Source organism: Lepisma saccharinum, chromosome 25 (assembly GCF_977018435.1).
Source record: "Lepisma saccharinum chromosome 25, izLepSacc3.1, whole genome shotgun sequence".
Classification (NCBI taxonomy): Eukaryota; Metazoa; Arthropoda; class Insecta; order Zygentoma; family Lepismatidae; genus Lepisma; species Lepisma saccharinum.
In genome coordinates, this window is record NC_139253.1 from 30,021,812 (window position 1) to 30,048,831 (window position 27,020).

The 27,020-nt window shown below is 38.5% G+C and overlaps 1 protein-coding gene across 1 annotated transcript in view; it reads right to left on the reverse strand.

The window, feature by feature from the left end:
- Positions 1–21,016: 21,016 nt before the first annotated feature.
- Positions 21,017–27,020, reverse strand: part of tei (irregular chiasm C-roughest protein teiresias) — a 703,385-nt gene continuing 697,381 nt past the window's right edge. Inside the window, exon 8 of the mRNA XM_083111536.1 lies at positions 21,017–21,259. Coding sequence (XP_082967662.1) covers positions 21,017–21,259 — 243 coding nt within the window. The remainder of the gene's footprint in view (positions 21,260–27,020) is intronic.

Sequence of the window (27,020 nt, forward strand, 5' to 3'; positions counted from 1 at the left end):
CCGTTCTGTCTTCGTAAGCTAAGCTTTTTTTGTTTCCTGTTTTAGTCTCATCTGCTAATTGTTCACAGAAGTATCTTCTGGGGTTTCATTTCTAATGAAACATTGAAATGAGCAATTAAAAGGAGCGAGTCAAAAAGTAAGGTTCATTTTTTAAAACTGTAATCAAGTTTGTGGATGAGTTTATTTGAACAGAAAGCCAAAGGATGGTGAAAATTATTGAAGATTATTGTAAGGTATAGAGTTATTTGAATAGACAACGGCTATAATGGCAGATTAACGGCTCTACAATGGTGTCACTTTATGTCCAACGTTTTCTTTTTAATAGCGTCTATGGGCAAGCACTTTATTTATGGTATGTTGAGAATTATATCAGCGTTAATTAATATTTTTTCCCTGTATATCATGGGCGTCGGGAGATTTTATTCCTCACAGAGAAATGTCGATTTTAGTTACGGTAAGGGGCTGGGCGGTGTTGACTTACCCCAAAAATTTATTTCAATCAATCAATTATATTAGCTTTATTTAAAAAATTACCATGTAGGGATTTTGCGGTGGGCACCCAGGTGCCGACGTCTTGCGTAGAGATATCTGTAGGCCTAGATCGACTGGCAGATTTAATCTCCCTTTCTGGTGTCACGTGATACTCCAGGTATCATCGCTTCGCCGGGAAGAGAATATTAATTCATTCCCTCAGCGGGATTTCAGAACATCGTCGTCTGAAGCCTCGCGAGGATTTCCCTGTTACGCGGCCATTATAACTGCGAGAATTCGTCATCGCAAAGCAATTAGGCTAGTTGATCCTACGGTAATTATAGGGATAACGGGAATCACTGGCTTCAGCGTTCTACGGACTCGTGTCACTCGCTAGGGTGGGTCCTTGTTGGATGCCGTCGTTAACAATTCCAGTGCACTCACGTGTTCAAGTGCTTTAGGCATGTATTAATCTCGATGATGCCATTGTTGTTGTTAAATCTGTCATTGGATGTGAGTGTTCCGTTGGTGAATATGCGTCATAACCTTGAATACTTGTGCACAACGTTCCCAAGGAGGCTATGATCCCTACCGTTGGCCTACCTTACCATCTCATAGAGAAACCCCTTCATCCATCTCTTCATCATTCATCCCCGTCTTCCGGATTAGCCAAATGTGTCAGCAAATGGAAGTAAAATAAACGAATCAAATAAAAATCAAATCAAATCATAGAGAAATGTCGGGAAGTTGATATATATTGTGGAACGATTCAAGGGAGACTGTAAAATGGTAAAATCACTCGCCAGACACCAATGTTCGGTCAAGTGACAATTTACAACACAAGGTAACATTCCACAAATAGCGGAAACGCATGACGTCAGGAGACACGACATTCTTCGATACTATCAGGTTCAAGTCCATCATCGGCTGGCAAATACGGAAGAGATGATTAAGCAGCTAGGAAGTATTTGCCAGCAGCTTAAAAGAGGTAGGCACTTGAATTCTTGTAGACAGTCAAATTAGAGAATTCAGGAACACCTAACGTAAACTACCAGCTACCAGGCGTAGACCTATTCACTCTGTCAGGTCTCAAGCCTGGCTCGTGAAACCGAACGGTAGCTAGCGCCAAGGCAACCGCTGACACACATGCGAGTTGGCCATCTTTGGTACCACGGCTTGTATGTCGCGGCCGTAGGTCTGACCGTCATTCGAATAGCCTTCTCAAGGGCTACCTCTTCAAGACCAGCGTGTGCTTCGTCGCCAGCCACGGTAAGAAGACGTGGGCCGTCGAACTCAGGACTCCGTGCTCTGTCGCCTGGCGTCTACACTCAACCGCTTGGCCGAGAGGTAAGATGTACATCGTCTACATCAATTGAAATCTCTCCACTCACTGCAAGTAGCCTGTCAGCGAGATTGTATGGGGACCCTAAAACGGAACCTTGCTCTACCATCTGACCCCAAAGCGTTCACAATCACGATCTCCTTAGTTTATGCTATTGAAACCAGTGAACGCATCAATATATCACTAACTACTTAAAAGCAGTCAAAGTCCCCAAGTTTAGACATATCCCTCTATTGAATCCATTATCATGACGTTGAAGAAATTAAGTATCGATAAGTAATGTCACGTGCACTCGTTTGGCTCATCAACTTAAATGACAGATCTGAAACTCGAAAAGAATTGCTGTTTTTAGAGAAGAGGCCTTTAACACTATCTCTTAGGAGCTTTTAGTGTATTCTTACCTATTTAAGTGTTGCGTATATCCTGTGCAGCTCTCTTTATAACCATGCACTTTTAACCTTCTCAAGGAGTTCTTCTAACATTAAGGTAAGGATTTTCTAAAACAAAGATTTTTCCTCGTGTACTTTGAGGGACGCGAAATGGTCATATGTTTCGATGTACCCAAAAATTTTAACCCATCCATTTATTCATTCAGGATTGTTGTACTTTTTTTACACCTGGAGTGTAGTAAGGTAAGTTTTAAGTTCACTTTATGCACAGAAAGGCTAATCGGGACTGAACATACAGCTTAAAGTGGGATACGAACCTCCACCGGGTATCGAGCCCGGGACCCCTTGATCACAAGGCGACGACGATACCACTGCGCCATCAGGGAGGTCGAGTGTGAGCATTTTAGATGGATAAATGTGTACAGTTGCTGCCTCATGCATCAGTTTTCATATCAGAAAACACCCACTTGCGCCACTTCCATAAGTCAATGTAGCAAGGGCTCATCCGGGTTTTGTCACGTATCCTAGTGTATTAACTGATAGTTTTAATCGACAGACGTATCATAAGCTTTATCAATAATCACTTTCTTCTCCCACCTGAATTCTGAGTTGGGTTATCCAGCCAGGGGTCCTAGGTTCCAATCATTGTTCCATTGATCGTCTATTTTATTAGTTCACTATTCTCTCATGGTCGTTAGTAAGGTGGAGGTGTTGGTAAAATGAGCCAAACAAAAATACAATAAAACTCTGAGTTTGATCCAGTGGTATTTTCCATAGGAGACCAGCAAATGCCTGCTAAAGTCCAATACGTGAATACTAGAAATCACTTTGAGAGCCATATGTAACTGTCCTTCAACAAATATTTAAAGTATGAGACATGGGAGCTTCACCACATCTTTCGAATTCCTGCCCTTTTGCCTTGGAAAAATATCCACTATCAGGTTAACTTCTTGGCGGAAATCAGCCCAAGTTCTCCAAAATAACGATCTTGAATCAGACTTACCTCAAGTTGTTTAGCTACTTAACCGTAACGGCAAAAAAGCATATCACAAGACATCAATCCCAGGGTAAGTTTCGCTTGAACCCTGAATACATGCTTCTTAGGTAGCGTGTTGTTCTCTGAGGCAAGGCATCTCCGCTCCTGCCCCAAGAGGAAAACGAACGAACTTGTGAAGCGTGAATAGATCAACGTTTGCTAAACGGCGTGGACCATACTCTGGCAAAGTTTCGACCTGCGTGGAGTTCGGCTCCAAGTTTGACTTATATTCTCTGGAGCTCCGTAAAGTCTGGACGCGAAACTTTGGAGAAGTGAACATTGGAACGTGGCAAGGTAGAACTCTTGTAACAGTTTCCCCAACCGTGTTTCTTGCTAGATTGCTTGTACGTAAAGAAAGACAGGGATAACCTAGGGGTTCTGGTAGTTCCAAGACAATTGAACCTGTCGATTGTCACCATGTAGGATGATCTGGCAATTCTTGGTATTGGGATGCCTTCGCACAACCTCATATGAGAGAAGTCGTTCAAGCTACAGTTTAGAGACTGTTGTACGTATCGTTTTTCAGCGTTCGAATTGAATGGCACAGGCAGAGAATTCATCCCTTCCCTCTGGAATTATTTTCCCAGATGGCACAATTAAAAATTCGTTCCCAATCGGTGAAATGAAATTTAATAACCTCAGAGAATATATGTACTCGGTTGTTTTTTTAAAAATATTATTGATCAACATAATATTTATTTATGGTACTAAAACAAACTTTTAGAGGCCTCCCCGATGGCGCAGTGGTAGCGTCGTTGCCTTGTAATCAAGGGGTCCCGGGTTCGATACCCGGTGGAGGCACAAGTGGTTCGGATCCCACTTTAAACTGTAGGTCCAGTCCCAATTAGCCTTACTGTGCATAAAGTGGACTTAAAACACCAAATCAACCAATCAACCAACCAAAACGAACTTTTAGGAATCGACACGACAACGAGATTTGTGTCCCGAGACTTTCATAATACATTTGAAAAACAACAACAACAACAACAAAACAACAACAACGTAAACCCAGTTTACTTCTTCAGCAATGCCAAAGACCTTTTAATTTGATTTTCTGGTAAAATGCAGTTGATCTGCTTGATTCCTATTGACTGAAAGATTTATACCGAAACCGCAGGCGTTAAACCGTAACACAATTAGATGTATTTGATAATAATGTGAATTCAGTGGTTATCTGAAGGGACAGCTTAATAAACAGACAGCTCGCAAATCTTACTTATTCTGTAAGTTGACTGATGTTAACCTTATCTATAACGGGTCTCTTACACGTGTGACGAACTTTTTTAATGCGTTGTGTATGCCATATAGACCTTTACAACCTTATATTTATAACCTTTCTCAACGGGCTCTTTTTAACTTTTATGAAAAAAAAAACTAGGATTTTTCCTCGTAATCTTTGAAGGGAGCAAAATGGCCATATGTGCCGAAACACCCAATATTAACTCATTCATTGAGTTAATACCTCTACCCTGTAAGAGTGTGAGCATTTTAGATGGATAAATATGTTGGGTTGTTGCCAAATGTACCAGTTATCATATGCAGCAAACACCCACTTGCGGCACTTTCATAAATCAATGTTGCAACATCTCATCCGGGTTCTACCCCTTTATCCATATGTATTAACATATATTTTTATTCGACCGACAGTAGTGTAATTGGAGCGGTTCAAAGTCGTACTTAGTAGGTATGCATTTGGAGCCTCTTTTTTTTACCAATCGAATATCAGTTTTTGACATATTTTGACAATTTTTTGTCGATGTTTTAGCGTTTAGCGATGTTTTAGTAAAATTTCCCTTTTTTCCCACTCGTACTTAGTAAGTATGCATTTGTAGCCTTTTTTTTATCAATTGAATATCAGTTTTTGACATATTTTGACAATTTTTTATCGATGTTTTAGCGTTTAGCGATGTTTCAGTGAAATTTTCCTTTTTTCCCACTCATACTTGGTACGAATGCCACGATCTTACGTGATATATCTTAACCTATTCATTTTTTTTTCGTGCTAACTACACGAGAGCCTCTACGTGCTTTGACCTACTTTAGAGTAGGACCATAAAGACAGTTCTGCAACCGAAAGTGAGGCTCGAAGTGAGGCTCGGTGAGACTCGACTTAATGGTTTGCTCTTGTAAGGCATAAGCCTAATTTTCTCGCAGTGTTGCCAACACCTTACTCGAAATAAAATCACCAAGGTTTTTTTCTTGGTCTAACCTATGTTATTGAACTGCGTCGTCACGTCCAAACCCGCATGACTTCCGGACACTATTGGTTCTATTCATACTTTTTCTTACGTATAGGTGTACATGATGAATCCCCAAACAGATTTTCCTAAGTCATACCGTTTCCAAGATAATTCCACTTCCGGTCGCCATTTTGGATTTCCGAGCATACGTTCTATTCATACTTTTTCTCACGTATAGGTGTACATGATGAATCTGCAAACAGATTTTTTCTAAGTCTTACAGTTTCCAAGATAACCCCACTTCCGGTCGCCATTTTTGATTTCCGAACATAGGTTCTATTCACACTTTTACTCACGTATAGGTGTACATCATGTATCCCCAAACAGATTTTTCCTAAGTCTTACCGTTTCCAAGATAACCCCACTTCCGGTCGCCATTTTGGATTTCCGATCATAGGTTCTATTCATATTTTACTTACATATAGGCGTACATGACGAATCCGCAAACAGATTTTTTCTAAGTCTTACCGTTTCCAAGATAACCCCACTTCCGGTCGCCATTTTGGATTTCCGATCATAGGTTCTATTCATACTTTTTCTCACATATAGGTGTACATGATGAATCCCCAAACAGATTTTTCCTAAGTCTTACCGTTTCCAAGATAACCCCACTTCCGGTCGCCATTTTGGATTTCCGAACATAGGTTCTATTCATACTTTTTCTCACGTATAGGTGTACATGATGAATCCGCAAACAGATTTTTCCTAAGTCTTACCGTTTCCAAGATAACCCCACTTCCGGTCGCTATTTTGGATTTCCGATCATAGGTTCTATTCATACTTTTTCTCACATATATGTGTAAATGATGAATCACCAAACAGATTTTTCCTAAGTCATGAATTGGAGGGTTCTATGACAACCTATATAAATTATCGTAAGAGAACAGAAAACAAAAAAAAACAAAAAAAAACAATACTGTGGTCATTACAACAAATAGTCTTCTTCAACCCCAATCCAACAACCCAAAAATCATCATCCTAACTAGAACCATGTAACTATCTGCCATCTGTTAGAGGTTTTGTGAACTAAGTGGTGCTTTGTTTGTGTGTAAAAAAAAGAAATGCAATGCTTTTTGCACTTGGTTATCATCACCTAACATGTTATTAAGGATAAACCCCTTTACGTCTAACGAGTTCTATGTCTACGTTAGGAAAACTAGCTCTAGTTATTTTAAATTGATCGTCGGCGAGTTTGTTCGCTAAAGCATCCAGACTTGCAGAGAGAAATCTATACGAATCCAGGAAGCGCATCTCGATTGTATTTTTCGTTCCCGGAATCGACACTTGCTTGCTGAGACTAATGTAGCGTTCTTCATTCTCGGCCAAGACACCTATACGTTTCGGATCGTAGCCAAGATGTCTCACCAGGTGGTGAAAATCATATCCGCTTCCGTTGTGAAAGAATATGGGGATGAATTTAGGTTTCTGGATTTTAAGATTGCACGTGTTGCAAATTCCACCTATGTAGTTTCCGCTGAAATGATCGTGGTGGAATATTTTTTTGTTCTCATCAGTGAAACTTTGATCACATACCGGACACACCTCAGTGGAATTGTAATTTTGAAGTTCATTTTCAGTTAAAGGTGCCATCGGTTTTGATGTAAGCAATACGCTACCAATTACCTCAACCTCCTCCACCATTTTTTCCAGGAAGTGTTCGATTACATTTGGTCCGCGGTATATATATGCTTCATTTATTTTATCACGTCGCTCAACAACATAGCCGAAACTATTAGGTTGATGAAGCTGGTACGGCGTTGTGGAGGAAATTTCAGGATCCGGTTCGCAGTAGGAGAGTGGTTTCAGGAAAGACTCGAAATCTGCGACGATGATTGCGGGATATTCTAACAATGCCTTGTGCATTTTGAATTCTTCGACTTCGTTCGTTTCGGGCATCAACATTCTAGCCGGTCTGTTGTCTGAATTTTATGTTCGACAAGTTTATCGATAGCAATTTGACGTCCGGTGTAATTTTGATAATCGAGTTGTTTTCGATCGTCGAACATGGTTAGACATTTCGGACAAACTTCGATGCAATGTTCATGCTTGGTTGTTTGGCTTCCTAGTAATCGAGACATTGAACGAATTAGCGTGTAATGATAGACATCCTCGTTGGAAATGAGAAGGAGATTTAATACACAAGCATCGTCATCGTCGATATCGCTTATCCTGACGGGATGCACTAGATATTTATCTGACGTGAAGGAATATACATTAATAGCGATGCGTTTTCCTGCACGATTTTCGAACTTTGTTATATCCGACAATGTCACCGGGTATTCAATGTCAGACATTACACTTTCAAACTCGGACTCGTATTGCTTGTAATGATAAACCCGTTCTGGATGATTTGACCAATGAATCGGGTGAAGTTCTGCCAACACACACCAGAGAAAACACTTTTTATCGCTGTTCTGTATATTTAACACAGCCCTCTTGTGTTGAATGTTCGGTGGAAGAGGAACGTAGCTGGATGCACGAAGAGGCGAGAATTGGTTCACGTAAACAGTTAACGCGTGAGGACTTAGACATAGAGACCATCCCGACCCTTTATCCTCGAAATCGTCATGTTTCTTAACCAGCTCATTGGTAACTTTATAATAGAAGTTGTCCAAATTTTCGACGTCAGCAAAATAAAGTGTCTGGTTTTTTGTACGATGATAAAAAATACTCGTTGTGCCATCAACTTTCTCGTATTCAGAAAACAGAACAACGTATACTTTTATAGAGTTGTTTTCAAGTTTATCTTTCAAAATATTTAGTACAGATGTTTTTGTTTCATCCAAGAAACTAAGGATGTCACGGCCTGGTTCTGACTTAATTGAAAAATCCTGGAGTTGGTCGTTGAATGCAGATCTAATTGGTTTGCGTTCATTAGATAATTTAATTTGCTTGGAAATGGAAGCTTCCGTATCTGCATTATCGATTTTCCTTTTCGATGCTTGTCCGGTCGATGGTTTGCAAATTTTGAGGTGTTTACTTAAATTTGCAATGCTGATCATCTTTCCGCATCGAGCACAGGGCTTAGAAGGTAACGAACGATTAATTCTCGAACCTGTTTCGCTACATCTTGCCCTGTGTTTGCTAATATTAGTTTTAGATATTAATTTTTCGCAAGTAACACATTCCGTTTTATCATTTTTATGATTGAAACTGGTGGTGGATTCCATTGCTTTCTCCAAAATCACAGAAATCAAAAAGTCTAGTATATAGCGATACAATTTTCAGGTATGTTATTTTATATAGAATTTCTTGGAGTGATTACAAAACTCAAAAATTCAATCTACTGTAAATAGAATTTCAGGTATGTTATTTATATAGAATTTCTTGTGTGCGAATACAAAAACTCAAGAATTCAATCTACTGTGAATACAATTTTCAGGTATGTTATTTTATATAGAATTTCTTGAGGTGATTACAAAACTCAAAAAAATCAATCTACTGTGAATATAATTTTCAGGTATGTTATTTTATATAGAATTTTCTCAGGGCGAATACAAAACTTAAAAATCCGAGACAGTTCAGTTTTAACGTGTTCATATTTGAAAAAAAAATGCAAAATACGCCTTGGAGATTTCAACCAATCCACTTTACTAGATTGGGGAAACTCTAACTATTGTTATTTGGAACCTTTAACCTTTTTTGGTGACGTAGAGTACGCGTAGAGAGGTTCGGTTTAGTGTGTCGGTCGAGTCTCGGTGTCCTCTGTCCTCCCATACCAAAATAAACATAGGTCGTCATGGAACAAAAAAAAAAATATTTTGAAAATTTTCCCAAGTCCTGTGTTAAAAAATCTTAAATTTGCAAATATCTCGAAAATGGTAAGAGTTATCGAAAAAATAACTCGAAAAACACCCCCATCCCGGTAGCGAAGCAACCCCCGTGTCGATTTTGGAGGTGTAGAATACGTGTACCAAGTTTTGGTGGTCCTGGCGTCAAGGGGTAAGAAGTTAGCTCAACCCCCAAAAACTTTGATCACTCGTAACTTTAGAACGAATAGTCGTAGAGAGGTCGGGTTTAGTGTGTCGGTCGAGTCTCGGTGTCCTCTGTCCACCCATACCAAAATGAACATAGGTCGTTATGGAAGCAATTTTTTTTCATCAATCGAAAATTTTCTAAGTCCAGCGTTAAATTGCAAATATCTCGAATTTTTGACAAAAACCTACAAAGACAGAGACATGGACATTACACATAGACATTAGACATAGACATTAGACAACTTAACCTAACTTAACCTAACTTAACCGGGAACACGAGCCTGGGAACAGGGACAGGGACCCCGGGAACACGAGCCCAGGGACAGGAATAGGACCCCGGGGACAGGGGTCCAGGGACAGGGGGGGACCCCCGGGGACAGGGGGTGGTCACTCCACCGCAGCAGTGGTTGAACGCAGCTAATGATCGAATATTGTTTCCAATGTGCTTTGGATACATACATGAACACCATATATATATATATATATATATATATCAAGAACAACATATACATTAAACAACCCCGTTCAGAATCCGTAGACTCAACACATAGAAGTAAATATACACACTGTTAAAGACTCCTAGACACGCTGAAAAACTTTCGACCACGACCGGGTTCGAACCTATAGGCCACACGTAGAACGAACAATGACAAGAACGAGTGAACGCCTTAACACGCACGGCTACGGAGGAGAACCGAGAGAGGTCGTGTATAATTGTTCTTATATACCCAACAAAACTCAGAAACTGTCATACGCAAGAGCTATATTTTGCAACAACTATAATTACCCAACACTAGCAGCAAGAACAAAAACAATATATCAATTACTTGTATAATATTAATTAGTAACTTTAGATAATATTAATTATTAGTTTTCAGTTGTAATTAATTCATCATGTACACCTATACGTGAGAAAAAGTATGAATAGAACCTATGTTCGGAAATCCAAAATGGCGACCGGAAGTGGGGTTATCTTGGAAACGGTAAGACTTAGGAAAAATCTGTTTGGGGATTCATCATGTACACCTATATGTGCGAAAAAGTATGAATAGAACCTATGATCGGAAATCCAAAATGGCGACCGGAAGTGGGGTTATCTTGGAAACGGTAAGACTTAGGAAAAATCTGTTTGGGGATACATGATGTACACCTATACGTGAGTAAAAGTGTGAATAGAACCTATGTTCGGAAATCAAAAATGGCGACCGGAAGTGGGGTTATCTTGGAAACTGTAAGACTTAGAAAAAATCTGTTTGCAGATTCATCATGTACACCTATACGTGAGAAAAAGTATGAATAGAACCTATGCTCGGAAATCCAAAATGGCGACCGGAAGTGAAATTATCTTGGAAACGGTAAGACTTAGGAAAAATCTGTTTGGGGATTCATCATGTACACCTACACGTAAGAAAAAGTATGAATAGAACCAATAGCGTCCGGAAGTCATGCGGGTTTGGACGTGACGACGCAGTTCAATAACATAGGTTAGACCAAGAAAAAAACCTTGGTGATTTTATTTCGAGTAAGGTGTTGGCAACACTGCGAGAAAATTAGGCTTATGCCTTACAAGAGCAAACCATTAAGTCGAGTCTCACCGAGCCTCACTTCGAGCCTCACTTTCGGTTGCAGAACTGTCTTTATGGTCCTACTCTAAAGTAGGTCAAAGCACGTAGAGGCTCTCGTGTAGTTTAGCACGTAATAAATGAATAGGTTAAGTTATATCACGTAAGATCGTGGCATTCGTACCAAGTATGAGTGGGAAAAAAATTAGATGCGGTGAAAATTGCACTGAAAAGTCGTCAAACGCTATAAAATCAACAAAAAAATCGTCAAAATATGCTACCACTGAGGTTAAATCCATAAAAAAAAAGGGTTCGTACCAAGTATGGCGTTGAACCGGCCAATTTACACTACTACCGACATATTACAAGCTTCATTAAAGATCAATTTAGAGCATGTCTTCTCCCACCTGAACTCGTGAGCCAGGGGTCCTAGGTTCGAATCATTGTTCGTCTATTTTAGGAGTTCCCCATTCTTCATCATAGTGGTTAGTAACATTTTAAGATCGGATGGTTATAATTGTACTCTTGCTATGTCAGACCAGGATAGGAACTGTAAATTAACTGAAGTGAACATTGTTTTATTTTTTTGTATGAAATAACCCAATATGAATTGACTTGTGTTAGATCGTAAGACCTGAAATTTTCTAAATGTTGGAAAATACAGTCCTGACCCCTCCCCCTTCCCCCGTTCTAATTGAACATTGATTTCAGGGATCGACTTGTGACAATACATGGATGGTAACTCCAGGAAGTTCCATAACCTTCAGAAACTTATATACAAATAGCCTAAGAGAATTTCGTTAGCAGAAAGTGCTCTTAAGGATTTTTCAAATACCTTTTAATTTGATTTTCTGGTAAAATCCTGTTGATCTGCTTGATTCCTATTGACTGAAAGATTTATAGCGAAACCACAGGCGTCAAACCGTAACGCAATTAGATGTATTTGATAATAATGTGAATTCAGTGGTTATCTGAAGGGACAGCTTAATAAACAGACAGCTCGCAAATCTTGCTTCCTTGTAATGAAAACAATCGTGCAATGTGTTTATCAAATGTAACCAGGCATATCACATGCTACTATCGATCAGGTACCAATACCTAACAGGATATTCCGTGTTGACATTTGCAAACATTCAATCATGAGCACAGATGACAATATTTCTCACTGTCGTGTCAACGTGCTCATTAATTCTACATCTGACATGGCATGACATGACGAGCTTAAATGCAGTTTCAAACATGCTTCGTATTCAAGCAAATGATTCCATCTGTGATCCGTTTCCTCTTCCATGAGACTGCACTTGGATGATCATTTCACTGTCATTGTTATGGCGATTGTTGAAAAGGTTAGGAAACATAAGCCTCTTTGCCTATTACTTGGTACGTTGCAATATTTTTACGTCTATCATCCTAATGTAATGATTAATATGACAATAACTGTAAAATAATTTCAACCAAGTAAACGGAACGACACTCCTTTCCGATCGGTTTCTGCATTTTCTTTCCTTAGTTTTAGTATCTCATTTCTGTTTTCTGTCTTCTGTTCTTCTTACACTCTCCCGCTAGCTTTAATTTCTCCCTTTTGACAATTTTTCCCCTCCATTTCCTTCTCTCTCTTACAAATTTCTCATCCTCTGCCCCTTCATTCTTCATTTACATTATTTTCTTTCTCTCTCCCTCGCTCAATAATATATCTCCCCTTCATAACTCATTTAATTATTTTCCTTTTTTCATTCCCTTATTCGCTAGGATTTATTTCTCTTCTTTATTTCCCATCTCTTTTTTCTTTACTTCTCACCCTCTTCTTCTCACTTCTTCATTTACATTATTTTCCTCCTCTCCCTCTCTCTACCACATTTCTTTCTTTCTTCCTCTCTGTACTCTTACACATTTCCCTTCTTTTTCTTCTTTCTGTCTAGCTTTTATTTCTCTTCCTCTCATTCGCTTCTCTATTTCCTGTCTATTTAATATTTAATTATTTCTTCCTTATTTCTCACTTCTCACCCTCTGCTTCTAGCTTCATTTCCATAATTTATTTTCTGTCTCTCTATCCCTCTGTAGATATTTTATTTATTCATTTCCATACCCTTTCCTTCTCACTCTAGCTAGCTATTTATAGTAAAATTCCTCCCTTCGTTATTCCCTTCTTTATTTCTCACCCTCTGTTTATCGTTTCTTCATTTACACTATTTTCGTTGTCTCTCCCTCTTATCTTTCTCATTAATTTCTCTCTTCCTCTCGTTTGTTTCCATTTGCTTCCTTCTCTCTCTCTCTCGTGCGCTAGCTTTTCTCTTCCTCGCTTTTGCTTCATTATTTTTCTTCTATTTCATTCTCTTTCTTTATTTCTCACCCTCTGCTTGCCGATTTTTCATTTACATTCTTCTCCTTCTCACTATTTTTCCTCTCCCCCTGTACCTCTCTCATTTTTCTTTCATTCTCTCGCTAGCTTTTATTTCTCTTCCTCCGTATCGATTCATTATTTCACGTCTATTTCATTCTTTCTTCTATATTTCTTATGATCTTCGCTTGTTCATTTACATTCCTTCTCTCTTCGTTTTATTTATTCCTCGCTCTTCCTCTCTACGTCACTTAATTATTTCCTTTCATTTTTCTTATCTACCTCGCTAGCTTTTATTTCTCTTTCTCTTCCTTACCGCTTCTTTATTTCCCTTCTATTCCATATTTCTCACACTCTGCTCTTCGATTCTCTATTTACATTATTTCTTCCTTCCTCTCTCCCTTGCTTATGTATTTCTATCTCCGCTTTAATTCCCTTCCTTCTCTCTTTAGAATTTATTACTTTCCTCAATTCGTATATTTCTGTTTCCTTCCTTCCTTCTCTACCTTCTTTATTTCTCATTCTCTGCTCTCTTCTTCATTTACACTCTTTCCCGTCTCTACCGTTTCCCAGTTTGTTCATTTATTTCACTCTCCCTCTTCATTATTCCACGTTCTTTTTCTTTCTTTTCCACCTTTTCACTTCTTTCTTTCTCTTCGTTTTCCTTCTAATCTTTGCTAGGTTATAGTACTTTCTTTTGCTTCTTCATTTCCCTTCCATTTTCTTCATTCACCTTTATTTCTCACCCTCTGCCTCTTTCTTCTACATTTACATTTTTCCTTCTCTCTCTCTTTATTTACACCCATCCTTGTACCTCACTTAATTATTTTCCATAATTTTTCTTTCTCTCACTAATTTTAATTCCCTTTCTCCCTTTCTTCTTTCTCACCCTATGATCTTTCTTCAGCCACATTCTTTTTAATTATCTCCCTCTCTTCCTAATTTATTTTTCTCCCCCTCTTATTTATGTCCTTCCTTTTCCTTATATCTTTTATTTCACTTCTTCTTGTTTTCTCACCCTCTGCTCATTACTTCTTCATTTAAATCGTTTTCCTTCTATATATCTGTCTGTCTTGCTTATTCATTCCTTTCCTCTCTGTAGCTCTAATTTATAACCCTTCCTTTCCCTTCTCTCTTGCGTTTATTTCTCCTCCTCCTCCTTTTCGCTATTTTCCATGATATTTCCTATTCTTCCTTCTTCATATCACACCCTCTGCTCGTAGTTTCTTCCCCTCTCTCTCGCTTAATATTTTCTCTCCCCTTCTATACTCTTTTATTTTTCTTCCTTTTTCTTATCTCTCCAGCTTTAATATATCTTCATTTATTTCGCTTCCTTATTTTCCTCTCCCTATCTTCCCTATTTCTCACCCACTGCTCGTTTCTACATCTACATTCTTTTTCTTCTCTCTCCCACTTATTTCTTCCCTTCCTCTGTATCTCACTCATTTATGTACCATTACTTCTCTCTCTTGCTAGCTTTCATTTCTCTTCATCTCTTTCCCTTAATTATACTTGTGTCCTCCCCCTTTTTCAATAGCTGGCCTTCGCTTATTCATTTACATTATCTCCTCTCTCTCTCTCGCTGGTATCTCCGACTCTGTACGTATCTCTCTAACTTTTATTTCTATTCTTTCCTTTCGTCTCTTAATTTTCATTCTATTTGTTTGTTCGTTAATCCCTCTGCTCTTCGCATCCCCATTCACGTAATTTTCCTTCTCTCTCTCTCTCTCTCTCTCTCTCTCTCTCGTGTTCTCTACATGTGACTTACTTAATTCTATCCCCCCCTCTGTACCCCTGTTATTTATTTCCATTCCATCTCTTTCTCAATATCTTTCATGTTTCATCCTCCTTTTCTCTTCATTTTCCTACACTTGCTTCCGTATTTCTCACCCATTGCTCTTTGCTTATTCATTTATATTCCTTTCATTTTCTATTTCTCTCATTTATTGCCCTTCTCTTCTTAAGCCCTTATTTATTTTTCTTCCTCCTCTCATTTGCAAGCTTTGTCTCCCTTTCCATTGTTTTCCATATATTTCTTAACCTCTCCTCTTTATTTATATTATTTTCTTCTCTAATTCACTCTATTGCACATTTTTTTCTATCACCCTCTTACCAGTCTTATTTATTTCCCTTTCTTTTCCTTCTCGCTAGATTTTATTTATCTCCCTTCCATTCGCTCTAACTTTCGTCTATATTTCATTCTTCTTTAGTTTCCGCATTCTGTCTTTGGCTTCTTCAGTCACATTCTTTTCCTTCGCTCTGTATCTTTTATTTATTTTTGTCTTCCCCTATATAACTAGATTATTTCCCTTTTCCCTCTCACTCGTTATTATTTATCTTCCTCCATTTAGCTTCATTATTTTCCTATTTTTAACCCTTGGTCTTCGCCTGCGTACTTTCATTCTTTTCCTTCTCTCTGTCTCATTCACGTTCTCTGCACTTCACATTATTTCCCATCCTTTACGTTCGCTCTCGCTGGTCTTATTTCTCTTTCTCAATTTATCATCTTTACTTCCCCCATTTTTCCTTCATTCTTCTTCACGCCCTGTTCTTTGCTTCCTAATTTAAATTTCGTCCTCTCTCACACATACACAAACACATATAATTGTCTTGTTTAGTTCTCTTTCACCCTCACCACCTCTAATTTATTTTCCTTGCTTTTCTTCAAAATCGTAGCTATCTTTCTACTTTACTTCCTACTCTTTGTGTTATATTCGCTTCTATTTTCTTCCAATGCTCGTCGTTTCTCTCTCTCTCCCTCACTCTCGCGTATTCATTTCTCTTCGATGCCTCTTATTTATTTTCCTATATTTTCCTTCTTTCTCTGTCACTGTTCTTTCTTCCTCCATTTCACCTCTTTATTTCCCTTATATTTTCTTCCTTATTTCTTACCCCCTTCATTTCAATCTTTTCCTTCTCTCTTCCCCTCTGAAAATGACTTATTTCCGTTCCTCTTTTCCCTCTCATTGGCCTTTATTCCTCTTTCCCCTTCCTCGTTTTTGTTCCTTTTCCCTTTTTTATACTCTTAGCCTTCATTTCTCAATCTGCTCGTCATTGCTTCTCTCACATCCTTTTCCTTCCCTATCTCCGTCCTCTTTTATTTATTTCTCTCCCTACCTCTGTTCCTCACTTAATTTTTCCCTTTCCCCGTTCTACATCTTTATTTACACTTTTTTATTTACACATATTCCATTTTATTTTTCACCTGCTTTTCGCTTGTTAATTTATATTATTTTCCTTCTCTCTCTCGTTTATTTATTTCTCCCTTATCTTCTGTATTTAACTTTATTATTTCCATCTCTCTCCTTTGCTATCTTTCATTTCTCTTCCCCATTTCGTTCCTTTACTTCTCTTTTTATTCCTTACTCTCTGCTATTCACTTTTTCATTAACATCCATTTCTTTCTTTATCTCTTTGTGTGTGGCTTATTTATTTCTTACACCCTCTTTACTTTTAATTTATTTCACTTCTTCCTTATTCCGCTTTAGCAATTTATATTTTCTTCTTCTCTCTCAATTCGTAATTTCCCTTCTATAATCCTCCTTTCCTTCATTCTCACTCTCTACTCTTTGCTTCTTTATTTACATGATTTTCTTGCTCCCTATCTTTCTCGCATGTTTATTTCCCGCCGCATGCCTCACATATTTATTTTCCTTCCCTTTCTTTCTATCTCTGGTGCTGTTTTTCTCTTCTTTCATTTTGTTAATTTCCCTACCATTTTCTTCGCTTTCTTCCTCTTCCTTACCTCATCCCTGCTGTTTTTATTTCCATTATTTTCCTTCCCTCCTACTCTGTACCTGTCTGATTTATTTTCATTATCCTTTTGTCTTTCTCTTCGATTTCCTACTCTTCTGTAAGTATTGATCACTATGTTTCCGTTTCTTCTTTCACATCTTTTCCTTCCCTACCTCTCTCCCTTGTTTATTTATTTCTCTCTGCCTCTGTACCTCACTTTTCTTCTTCTTACTACATTTCGCTTCTTTATTTCCTTTCTATTTACTATAGACCTTAAGCTCTTCGTTTCTCAATTTACATTTTTCTTTATATCTCTCTCGCTTTATTTCTCTCCCCCTCTGTACTTAACTTTATTATATCCCACATTTTGTTCTCTCTCTGGCTAGCTTCTATTTATCTTCGTCCATTTCGCTTCTCTATTCCCTTCTCTTTCTTTATTTGTCACTCTCTTGTTTTTGCTTCTACATTTACATTCATCTCTTCTCTGGGTGTCTGACTTATTTTCTCTCTTACCCTCTGTACCTCTCCTATTTATTTCCATTCTTTTTCCTTATCCCTCTTCGTTAGTTTTCGTTTATCTTCCTCAGTTTCGTGCTTTTTACACTTCTATTATCGTTTCTTTCTTATTTATTTCCAGCCCTCTTGATTTCGGTTAATTTATATTATTTTCTTCTCTAACTCTCTCACCTCTTATTTGTTTCTCGCCCTCTGATTTCGCTTGATTTATATTATTTTCCTTCTTTAACTCTCTCATCTGTACCTCTCATCTTTATTTCCATTCTTCTACCTTCTCTCTTCACAGCTTCAATTTTTATCGTCTCTTTATTCGTAATCTCTCTTTCATTTCCCTCTCCTTCATTTCTCGCCCTTTGGTCATTGCTTCTTCATTTACATCATTTTTCATTTCTCTTTTCCTTTATCGTTAACTGCACCTCTCATTTATTACCCTCTCTATTGCTTTTATTTCTCTTCCTATCTATTAGTTCTTTATTTCAGTTAATTTCCTTCTTCATATCGCCCTCTCTCCCTCTTCGTTTCTTTATCTACATTCTTTTTCTTCTCTCTCTCTCTCTCGTTTACTTCTCACTCCCCTTCTGCACCTATATTATATATACGTATCTTCCCATTTCTTCTCTCGCTAGTTTTTATTCCTCTTCCTCTATTTGGCTTCTTTATTATCTTCCCTCTCTTCTTTCTCACCTCAGCTCTTTGCTTCTTCATTTACATTCTTCTCCCTCAATGTCTCTTGCTAATTTATTTTTCTCGACTTCTCTTATTTATTTATATTTTTCTTACTCTGTCCAGTTTCATTTCTCTTCCTTCCTCTCGCTTTTTTATTTCTCAGCTTCCATTCTTCGCTTCTTCCTTTACATTCCTCATCCTTTCTATCTCTCTTACTCGCTTATTTTCTTCTCTTCCCTGCCACACCAATCTTATTTTCTGCCCCTCTTTTCCTTCTCTCTCTGTAGCTATTTTTATTACTATGCATCCATTACGTTTCTTTAATTTCCTTTCTCTCTAATATCTTTTTGTAACCCCCTATTTCTCGCTTCCTCATTTACATTTTTCCTTCTCCATCACTTTCTATCTCTCTCGCTTATTTATTTCTCTGAACTCTTTATATCCCTTATTTATACTGGGTGAGTCTTTTAAAAAAGGCCCCGTGGAAATTTTGATCCTTGCACGTAGGCAACCCTAGTACACCGAAGAGAAGAGCGGGGTAGAGAACAGTCCAGGATATCGGTGCCAAGTAGTTTCGACAACATGACATATATAGAGGGGGATTGAAAAGAAAGTGTCCAATGATGACCTTGAAGCAGGCAGCATGCAGGGCAGTTGACTGTAGTTGAGCGGCGAGGAAAGTTGTGAGTGTGGTTCCGTGGGTCAGCATGGTGTTAACGGTGCAGCAGCGTATCTTTGTTGTCGAGACGTATGCACGCCTCAGTTCTTGGAAACAGTGTGCAGATTTGTTTACGACGGAGTTCGCGGTGAAATGAGTTCCAGAGAAAGCCCCAACCAAATCAGTAATGCAAAAACTGATTGCAAAATGGCTGGAAAGCGGATCCGTGCTGAATAGGCCAAAAGTGCGTCCAAAGACTGTCCGCACTGAGGCAAAGGTGGGCGACGCAGCGCAGCTAATGATACGCAGTTCACGAAAATCATCTCGGCGTTTGGCACAACAGTTGCAGGTGACCCAGTCAACTCTATGCGGATCCTGAAGCAAGACTTGAACTTGCACGCATTCAAAGTTACCGTGATGCATCAGGTGCGGGATGTGGACAAGGCAGCTCGCGTGCAGTTTTGGAGTGGTTTCTGTCCAATATTGCTCCGGAGGTGCTGCAGGATGGTTACTTGTTCATTTCCGATGAAGCATGGTTCCATTTGTCAGGCTACATAAACTCCCAGAACACGCGACACTGGTCAGGTGACAATCCACACGTGTTCATGGAGGTTCCACTGCACGCCCAGAAAATCGGTGTCTGGTGTGCCGTGTCGTCACGCCGCATCATCCCCGTCTTCTTCCATGAGACTGTGAACTCGCTCGTTACATCAGTAACATATTCAACGTGTTTGTTGAACAACTGACTGAGGATGAGCGAAGGAACGCTTACTTTCAGCAGGATGGAGCCACGGCGCATACAGCATGTGCAACGATCACGCGCATTGAGTCAGTGTTCCCGCCTGATCGCGTCATCAGCCGTGGCACGAACCAATCTTGGCCACCTCGTTCTCCACATTTATCACCCTGTGATTTCTTCTTGTGGGGAGCTCTAAAGGGACAAATGTATAGCAACAACACTCGCACACTCGAAGAACTCCAGAACAATATTTTCACAGCTATCCAGGACATCCCGCAGGATGTCCTCTCCCGTGCTTTTCAGAACATGTGGTATCGTCGGCACACGTGCCTCGAGGTCAACGGAGGACACTTCCAGCACCTCTTCTAGGTACGTAGTTGTCACGCTTTACTGTATTTACAGAAGAGATGTTTCATTCATTTACGTTTATGTCAAGTTGTCTAAACTGCTTGGCACAGATATCCTGGACTGTTCTCTACCCAGCTCTTCTCTTCGGTGTACCAGGTTTGCCTACATGCAAAGAGCACATTTTCCATGGGGCCTCTTTTAAAAGACTCACCCAGTATATAAGTAATTTATAAATAAATAAGAGGTACAAGCGAGCAGACTGTGAGAAATCTGCGAAGAACAGAGGTTGATAAATAGGGAAGAGTAGGAAATAGAAGCACTAATGAAGCGAAAGAGAGAAATAGAAATAAAAATCTATCGGGAGACAGGAGGAAATGAAAGGCAAATAAATAAGAGAGGCACAGAGGGGAGAGATGTAAATAAATGAGAGAGACAGAGATAGAGAAGGAAGATAATGTAAATGAAGAAGCAAAATGCAGAAAGTGAGAAATGAAGTAAAAAGAGGACATCAATGGGAAATATAGAAGCGAAATGAAGGAAGATAAATAAGAGGTAGCGAGAGACATAGAAAAGGAAGGGAAACATTAAGTGAGGTACAGAGAGGGAGAGAATTAAGCACGAGAAAGGGGGAGAGAGATAGGGAAGGAAACGAAGGTAACTGAAGGGAAGAGTAGTCTGAAAAATAAAAAAAGATATATGGGAATAAGAGGGAAATAGAGAAGCGAAACGGAGGAAGACGAATAAAAGTAAGTGACAGTGAGGAGGAAAGGTAAGGGAAATAAAGGATCAGAGGGGAGATAAAGAAATGAGCGAGAGAGAGCAAAGGAAAAGTAAATGATGAAACGAAGAGCAGAGGGGTGGGGGTTCAGAAATAAAGAAAGAAGGGAAGGAAACAGAAGGGAAAAACAATTTTGTAAACACTTACTTTCTCAGTTTTTACACGTGAATATTAACAGTAGAAATAAAGCAATCAATGTGTACACTTACAACATATTTTATTCACACAATCATCATTCTCATAAAAAACCTGTGTACAACAATTGCAAGAGTATGCACAAGTATCTGGGCGGCGAGACTGTCTGTTGTGGACACAGAGAAGCTTGCACGAGTGACGTTGAGTATGACAGTCCCTTCTGCCAGTCCTCGTGGACTTTTCACAAGAAACAAATATTCGCCTGCGTGGTCTCCGGTCACTTCAGATATCGTCAACATTGCCAAGAAGCAGTGGGGTGAGTCGGCAGCCTGCAATGAAAGATGATGCACGTGAGAATTGTCAGTTAAATTACATACAAATGCAAAACCACTAAGTTGCAGACCAAGGCAGTTTATTAAGATTTAAGAACACTTAATATGTAACGTTTCAGCCCTGTATCAGGGTCTTCGTCAGACGAAGAACTAAACTAAAATGATGAAATATACAAATAGAAAGTATATATATACATATGAGGGTGACTAGCCACATAAAAACACATCATGTTGACAGTCCTTATCTTGAATGATTTCTCTAAAGGCATATCGCCTCTTGACAGTTGACTAATGGGTATATGAACTTACAGGAAGGGAGGACGTACTGTTTCAAGCATAGCCAGCAAGAAGAAGGAAGAGAATAAGTGGAAGGGGTGAAGTGCAAAGGATGTGAAAGTGTGTATATATAGGGGAAACGAAGAAGAGACTGAAAGACAGGTTTAAAGCAACACATGGATGATGTGAGATTGAAGAGACAAGAATGCCATATTCAAACACACTAGAGAAACGGGACATGAAGTAGAATGGGATTCAGCTAGGCGGATAAGAAGAGAGAAGAGAGAACTAGTAAGAAAATGGAAGGAGGCCAAAGAAATAGAGAAGATAGGAGACGACATCATGAATTGGAATGGAGGACTAAGATTAAAGATAAACAAGGAACGGAAGAGAGTGTTCGAGAAAGTTGAAAGGATGAGAAAAAGGAAGGAAAGAAGAGAAGAAGACCAGGGGAAGAGGTATCCATCCACATCCAAAAAGGCAGGAGGGGTGGGGGGAATGATAAACAGGTTAGAGCAATGGCACGGTATGCCAGAGACCCGTGTTTGAGTCCTGGTCGAGCCTGTATTTTTCGATGAAAATTTCTAGATAGAACATCTCCTGTGTGTGCCTAATCTTCAATAGGTAGTTCCAGACTCTTGCTAATCTTGACCTGTCATTCACCTGTCAGTGAGGGAGACCCATTAGTCAACTGTCAAGAGGCGATATGCATGTAATTCCTTTAGAGAAATCGTCCAAGATAAGGACTATCAACATGATGTGTTTTTGTGTGGCTAGTCACCCTCATATGTATATATATACTTTCTATTTGTATATTTCATCACTTCAGTTTAGTTCTTAGTCTGAGGAAGACCTTGATACAGGGTTGAAACGTTACATGTTAAATGTTTTTAAATCTTGATAAACTGTCTTGGTCAGAAACTTGGTGTTTTTAATATGGAAACAAGGCTTAGTTATATTATCATACCAATGCATTACACACAATTACAAAATATAAACTTTGTTATTTTAAGTCCCACCGGAAATTGAATCAAAACTGCCATAAGTAAATCTAGTAGCGTGTACAGATATGTCAGCCTTTAACCTCTTTTCACGTATCCGACGTTTCTTTAGGAAATTTCAGACATTGGGAAAGAGGAGCTAAACAAAATAATGAGATAAATATTTATAGTGAAAACGTTGTTTACGTTAATCCGAGATTGACGTCTCAAGTGTCAATGTTTTCCTGACTTTTAATGAACAGTAAAAGTTATATGCTGAGGACTTTCAATACAATTGCAAATAAAGTTTTTTTTTAATATAGTACATAATATACACTGTGTCGACAATTGCATGAAATTAACGATGTTATACGAAAATAATAAAAAGAAGATACAACTTTTAATAATACTAACCAACGGAAACTAGCTGAAGGATAGGGAATATCAAATAATTGTAACTTTATAAATAAAGTGTGGATTTACTGTTGGCGTTTACAATTTGCATTACGTCATGCAGTATCACGCAGTCGGCTCGCCTTAAGTTTTTTAAAATCAATAATGGTGCAAAACTAGAAAACTTTTAGCTTTAAATAAAATCTGAAGGCAGATTTTCAGAGCTCATTTTAATCTGTAAAATTTATTCGCAATGGGTCTTGGGAATGGCAACCTGATAAAAAAAAATCGAACAAGTGTTTTCTAGTTACAAGCAAGGTCAATGTGACCTTGCTGATAATCAGAGAATATTGTTCGAATCACGTCGTCAGGGAAGCTACAATTCCTACTTTAATAAAGATATGTATGTTTGTTGTCAAACGTAAAAATATGAGCCGGCCCCTGTGGCGGAGTGGTTAGCACATCGCGCTAAGACGCCAGGGGTTCCGGGTTCGAATCCCGGCCGGGGCATTGGTGTTTGTCCATTCATCAATTTCATCATGTTATCACTCATCTCAATCTTCACAAATTAGCCAAAAGTGGCACAAAAAGCGAGGTAAAATAAAGCAAATCAATCAATTGTAAAAATATGTGAAAAGTAAAACCTAAATTACAGCGTGTTCAGCCCAAAAATATACCGTGAATATTAATACTGAGAACCTTGATTCAGCGTACCTGACAAATGACAGCAAGTGCTGAAAGAGACCTCCATTCTGTTTTCCACTTATATGGAACATGTTTCAGCATTTATTTCTGACAATGTTTTGAATAATTTCTCCAGTTACATTCCGGATTGCATTTTCAGTTTACGTACGTTCAGAAAACTGGACTTGATACCTTCTGCCTAGACACAGTACACCACCCTGCATTTGTTGTGTAAAAAAGGTTTCTATAAACGATTATGTATTGTCAGCATGCCAATTGGTAGTTACGACCCAGAAATGTGTGTTGATGTACATCTGTTAGCGTTTCATCGTACTGTAATAATGTTGCTAAAAAAACATGATTTTCTGAACATCTAAACGCATCATAAGCCTGCTCTCAAAGGTATGGACGGGAGCATTAGCTGACACTTTAATATGGCAACCCTCCATCTTACTATCGCAATGAAAAGTGGATGAAATAAGTTCACAGTCTGCTAAAAACAACTTCTACCACCTGCAGACACTACCAAGAGATTTACAGCGCGTTGCAGGCATCTAGAGTTGATGATTATAAAATATTGTAATTTTATTTACGGTATACTCCTAGGTTGAACACTTGTAGAGTAAAACTCCTCTAATTACTGTCTGTATATCATTCCACTTAGGCCAGAGTTAGCGTTTGAAATTTAACACTTTTTCCGTCACTCTTCACAATTAGTTACTCGCAGAGTTGAAACAGGCAACTGTAAGAGTAATCAATGTATGTACCTTGGAAGAAAAACCTAGTGATGATGAAACAAATGGCGGGAAAAGTATCACAACAAGAACTCCTCAATTAAAGGTCTCCATTACTGAACGAAGGAGCTCTCTCTCTCTTCACAGCTGCTTTTAGAGAAATTACATTTGACGCTAAGTCTAGATTCTCGTTAGAAAGATCAAGTACGGAATGCCCCTTTCTTTAAAGAAGAAAACTCAACTGTCCGATTTATACAGAGTGCTGCAAGAATTCATGACTTCGAAGTGAATTAAAGGGAATGACTGGAGAGTGGAGTGTAATGCACAAACGGCTCCCAACGTTATACAGTAGCAAGTTTGAATATCCAGATGTGCGGAAGATACCTAACCACATGCCAACTTGATATCTATAAAGTAACACTTTGCACAGTCGCACGACTTCTCCCAACTATGTCTGCGATATCAGAATATTATTTCTTATTGTGGTATAATGATATCATAATTTTACTCTCTTCGATCTTGGTTTCCTTCCCTTTGCGGCCCATTTGACTTCCTGCAGCACGCCAACACCAAACCAACCACTTCCTTACACAGGTGCAAGTGCAGTAAACAAATATCTGGCACTAAATGATGGAAACGGTTGTTTCACGAACTTTTTTGGGGGTTTATAACCTGGCGTATGAATACTTATGACCATCCAGAAAGCAGTTTATCTAAGGATTACCCACATTTCTCATGACAATTTCAATTGTATGCACACAATTGCTTTGCGTTTCTATTCTTGCCATTCCAATGGAGCATATGTGCTATAGACTTGACTTGCCTTTACGGTCTTCTTTGTATAATAACATGTTTCATTCAGACAATGCCTTTGTATGAATACTTATGTCCATGACTGTATGTAGTCGCATGTGATTTAAAATATCCACTCATGGGAAGACAATGGATTAAGCATTTATTGGATGATTGTCACATTAATCTATTTCAACTTAGGCCATCGTTGGAAGTGTATGAAGACAAGACTCGTGTTTCGTCTATGTTCTGACAAGTTGAAATTTGTTCAAGGGCAAACTTTGGTTAATTCGAAGGATACGACTAATACTTCGTCTGTGTTAACAGCTGACAAGTTGAAAATTGTGCATGGGCAAACCTTGATTGCATCTTGTAATGTGCAAGGATTAATAAAATTTATTAGGCACGAATATAAAGGGTTATTCGATAATGATTTGTCGCAGCCAATTAAACATTTTAACGCCACGATTCCAATGAAACAAGGCATTACAACAATTTTTAATAAATTTTATAATGTTCCGTATGGTTTACGTGACAAAGTTAAGTCTGAATTAGACAAATTGATTGAGCAATACATTCTAGAAAAGATTGACTCAAGTGATTGGGCGAGTCCTATGGTCGTTGTGTGTAAGAATGATGGTAATTTGAGGCTTTGCTGCGATTTCAAGAACACTGTGAATAAATATGTTGAAAACGTAACTTATCCATTGCCCAGGATAGACGAAGTGTTTCCAAAAGTTAATGGATGTGATGTATTTGTTACCTTGGATCTCAGAAGTGCTTACCTTCAAATAAAACTTGATGATCAAGCCAAACAGTTACTAGTAATGAATACCCCATGGGGATTGGTACAACATACTAGATTGCCATTTGGTGTACGGATCGCATCACAAATATTTCAAAGAACTATTGAAGGCATACTACAGGGATTAAATTTTGTCATTCCATACCAAGATGACTTACTTATTGTTAGCAAGCGTTTAGAAGAAGCAGTATCCAGAACACTTGAAGTTTTAAACCGTTTGAATGAGTACAATGTTAAGGTTAATTGGAGCAAATGTTCATTCTTCAAAAACAAAATTGATTATTTAGGATATATTTTAAGTAAAGAAGGAATACATCCTTCTGAAAAGAAGCTGCATGCATTGATACAATGTCCAAAGCCTTGCAACACCAAACAATTAAAGGCTTTCCTTGGATGTATTAATTTTTACAGAAGATGTGTGCCTAATCTGTCAGTTATCTTGTCAGATCTTTACAATTTATTGAAGAAAAATGTGCAGTGACAATGGACAAATGATTGTCAGCGGCAATTCGAGGCAGCTAAACTGGCTTTGCAAAATACCAAGGTCCTTGTTCCATACGACCAGAATAAAGAAGTTATTATACAGTGTGGCATCTCAAAATGGATTAGGTTTTCAATTATGCCATAAAGTACAAGGGAAATTGCGTACGATTGAATGTATTTCAGGTAAGTTAAATAAGCACGAGGGTAAGTATCCTATGCATGAAAAAGAAGCTTTATGTATCATATATGCAGTGAGGAAGTTCCAAAAATACGTACAAGGTAGATCGTTTGAAATATGGACAGATTCAATGCCAGCTAAGCAATTGTTAGCTATGGAAAAACCAATTCCTATTATGGCGTTGCCACGCATTCAAAGGTGGTGCTTATTTTTGGCTTCTTTCACATATAAACTAATATGTACTAAAAAGGTTGAACTTGCAGACATGTTATCAAGGTTGCCACTTCCTGACGTACATGATAATGATCCTAGGCAAGAAGAATTTGTGTACCAGGTTACGCTTACGCCGAATGCAAAGCAGGCGATTTTGACGTATTGTAAACGAGATATAATTCTTAAGTTAAAGAAATCCTATTGCAAGAATGGATGGCCA